Raw genomic sequence first — 2,637 nt, forward strand, 5'->3', positions numbered from 1 at the left:
TGATTCCTTAGCTGCAAAGTATAACTTAAAAAACGCAAAACTATACGATACACCTATGGAAACAGGTCTTAAACTTACTCAAGCTAGCGAAATAGATGAAAATATAAAGTACCGAAATCTCATAGGAGAATTACTATATATAAGCACTGGCACAAGACCAGATATAGCGTACGCTACAAATTATTTGAGTCGCTACCAAAGTTGTTACAACGCTACTCACTTCAAATACGCTATGAGGGTCTTAAAATATCTATACTTAACTAAAAACTTAAAGTTAACATTTTATGACAATTTAGAATGTGAGGTATTAGATTGTATGGTAGATTCGGACTTTGCAGGAGACAATGTGGATAGGAAATCCACAACAGGTTTTGCAATAAGATTATATGGAAATTTAATATATTGGAAAACGCATAAACAAAACACTGTAACAAAATGTTCAACCTTTGCAGAGTACACTGCAATGTCCGAAGCAGTAACTGAAATATTATTTATAAGAAATTTATTAATTGAATCATTCAATGTAAAATTTGATAAAGCGGTAAGGATGTATGAAGATAATTCTGGCGCAATTGCAATTGCAAAATTTGGAAATTTTACAAAAAATTCAAAGCACATTGAAGTGCAATACCATTACATTAATGAAAACTATGAGAGAGGTATAATAGATATTGTTAAAATAAATTCCGAACTAAACTTAGCTGATATGTTAACCAAGAGCTTAGATAAAAGAAAGTTTTTGAGAAACAGGGAAGCTTTGAGATTAATTTGAATCCACCATCATTTCAATATAATATACGAATACATTACTTAATGAAATAATTTGATAAGGTTGTCAATTTAAAGAGGTGTGTTGGAAATATAAGTAAATATGACAACCCTGAACATATATTGTATTCCTATACTCAATTCTTGTATACATGTTCGTTAACGCATACTAGCATAGTACTAAGTCTGTGAATAAGTTAAGTTCTAAGTATTAATATTGAGAGCAGGTTTTCAGTTTAAGAAACTCACTCATGTAACTCGGACTTACTGTGAACCTTATTCAATAAAATAAAAAATGAATTAATGAATAAATCCAACAATATATTTTTTACGAAATCCGCCCGATCTAAAAAAGAAAATATTAATAAACTAGAATTGGTTTAGTTAAAGAACGTCATTTTAAAATAATGGTAAGTGACAACAATTGGGCTTGAGAGCCCATTAAATTTAAATAAACCCCATTTTAATTAATATTTGACATTCTCGTCGCAGTCGAATAGTGAGATCTGCCGAAATCACTACTAAATACTTTGTTGAATATATTTCTGCTCATATATACATATAAAACATTTTCGTTCTGTTACTTTCAGTATCGGCTGACGATGGCGTGGTGTTACTTCAGTTAGCAATGCTGCCAGAAAAAGGGGCAGAGGTAAAGGGTCTGGTAAAAAAATAGCAAAAGATCTGAACAGAGTTCAGATGATAGGTGCGGGAAGCAAAAGCTTTATTTGGCCTGGAATAAATTCCCCCATCGTTCGAGGTAAAACCTTAGTGCAGCATGAATATTCACCACAGGATAATGAATCAGACGAAAGTGTGAACAAAATACGGGACTTTTTGAGCAATTCTCGAATTTTTAAATTAAGTTCTATTGATCGCGGTTGGTCTGGATCAAAAATGCCTGGTCGCAGTATTGGACCACCAGACCGCATTGGTGATGAAAATTTTAATAGTTTTGATACCAGAGTACTTGAAAATAAAATTGTATTTATTATGAAAGGAAATATGGGAAGAAAGAGACGTTACTCCGTATTATCCATTACTGGAAACGGTCAAGGCTTGGCCGGTTTTGCTGTTGCTAAGGCACCCGAAGTGCGAACAGCTTTAAGAAAATCAAAAAATAGAGCAGCTCAAAAAGTAATCAAAATTGAGGTTTGTGATAAACACACGGTATTTCATGATTTTTTTTGTGCGTTTGGCCAGACAAGAATATTCGTAGCAAGGAAACCTGAAGGCTATGGCCTCGTTTGTCATCGAGCTATCAAAACTATTTGCAAAGTGATTGGAATACAAGACTTACATGCCAAAATAGAAGGATCAACTAATTTGCAGCACATAGTAAAAGCATTTTTCTTGGGGTTGTTGAAATCGCAAAAAACAAAGAACTGATTGTTGTGGCTCTTCGTAATGAAACAGGCTTAAAGCCACAAATCATAGCTCAACCAGGCTATTGTAGAACACATAATGAAATTGCAAAAAATGAAATTTTGAATTACACTCAATATATTTTGGGCGTTAAAATTATTTTGAATAAAAATAAATTGTTCCTTTCCTTTGTAAATAGCAAAGGATACACATTATATTTAAAGTGAAAAGAGCAAGTGCGAAATCAAGACAAACAACAATGTTTTCTTAAAGTAAAGTCACACTATATCAGAATATAAATAAGAAGATTTTTTGTACTTTACAAAATTACTTATTTCCTACGCTATCCGGAGTACAAACAATGTGTGAAAAAGGAACAAGTGAAGAATACGAGAAATACAGAAATAAAAAAATTTACGTCGATAGAGATTTTTGAGGCAAATGTAACGGTGTAATTTTTTGGGAAAACGAGAACTACCGGATGTACGAAAGGTCAAAGGTCAA

The 2,637-nt window shown here is 32.6% G+C and overlaps 1 protein-coding gene across 1 annotated transcript; it reads left to right on the top strand.

The window, feature by feature from the left end:
* Positions 1-1,371: 1,371 nt before the first annotated feature.
* Positions 1,372-2,360, top strand: LOC108359626 (28S ribosomal protein S5, mitochondrial-like; the record flags this gene model as incomplete). Its single annotated transcript, XM_017611560.1, is given in 2 exon segments — positions 1,372-2,132; positions 2,135-2,360. Coding segments are annotated over 2 exon segments (987 nt in total), but the record flags the coding sequence as incomplete, so codon positions are not given.
* Between the last annotated feature and the right edge of the window lie 277 nt (positions 2,361-2,637).

The sequence above is a fragment of the Rhagoletis zephyria genome, unplaced genomic scaffold (assembly GCF_001687245.7).
Source record: "Rhagoletis zephyria isolate East Lansing unplaced genomic scaffold, Rhagoletis_zephyria_1.1 Rzeph_scaffold_00424, whole genome shotgun sequence".
Classification (NCBI taxonomy): domain Eukaryota; kingdom Metazoa; phylum Arthropoda; class Insecta; order Diptera; family Tephritidae; genus Rhagoletis; species Rhagoletis zephyria.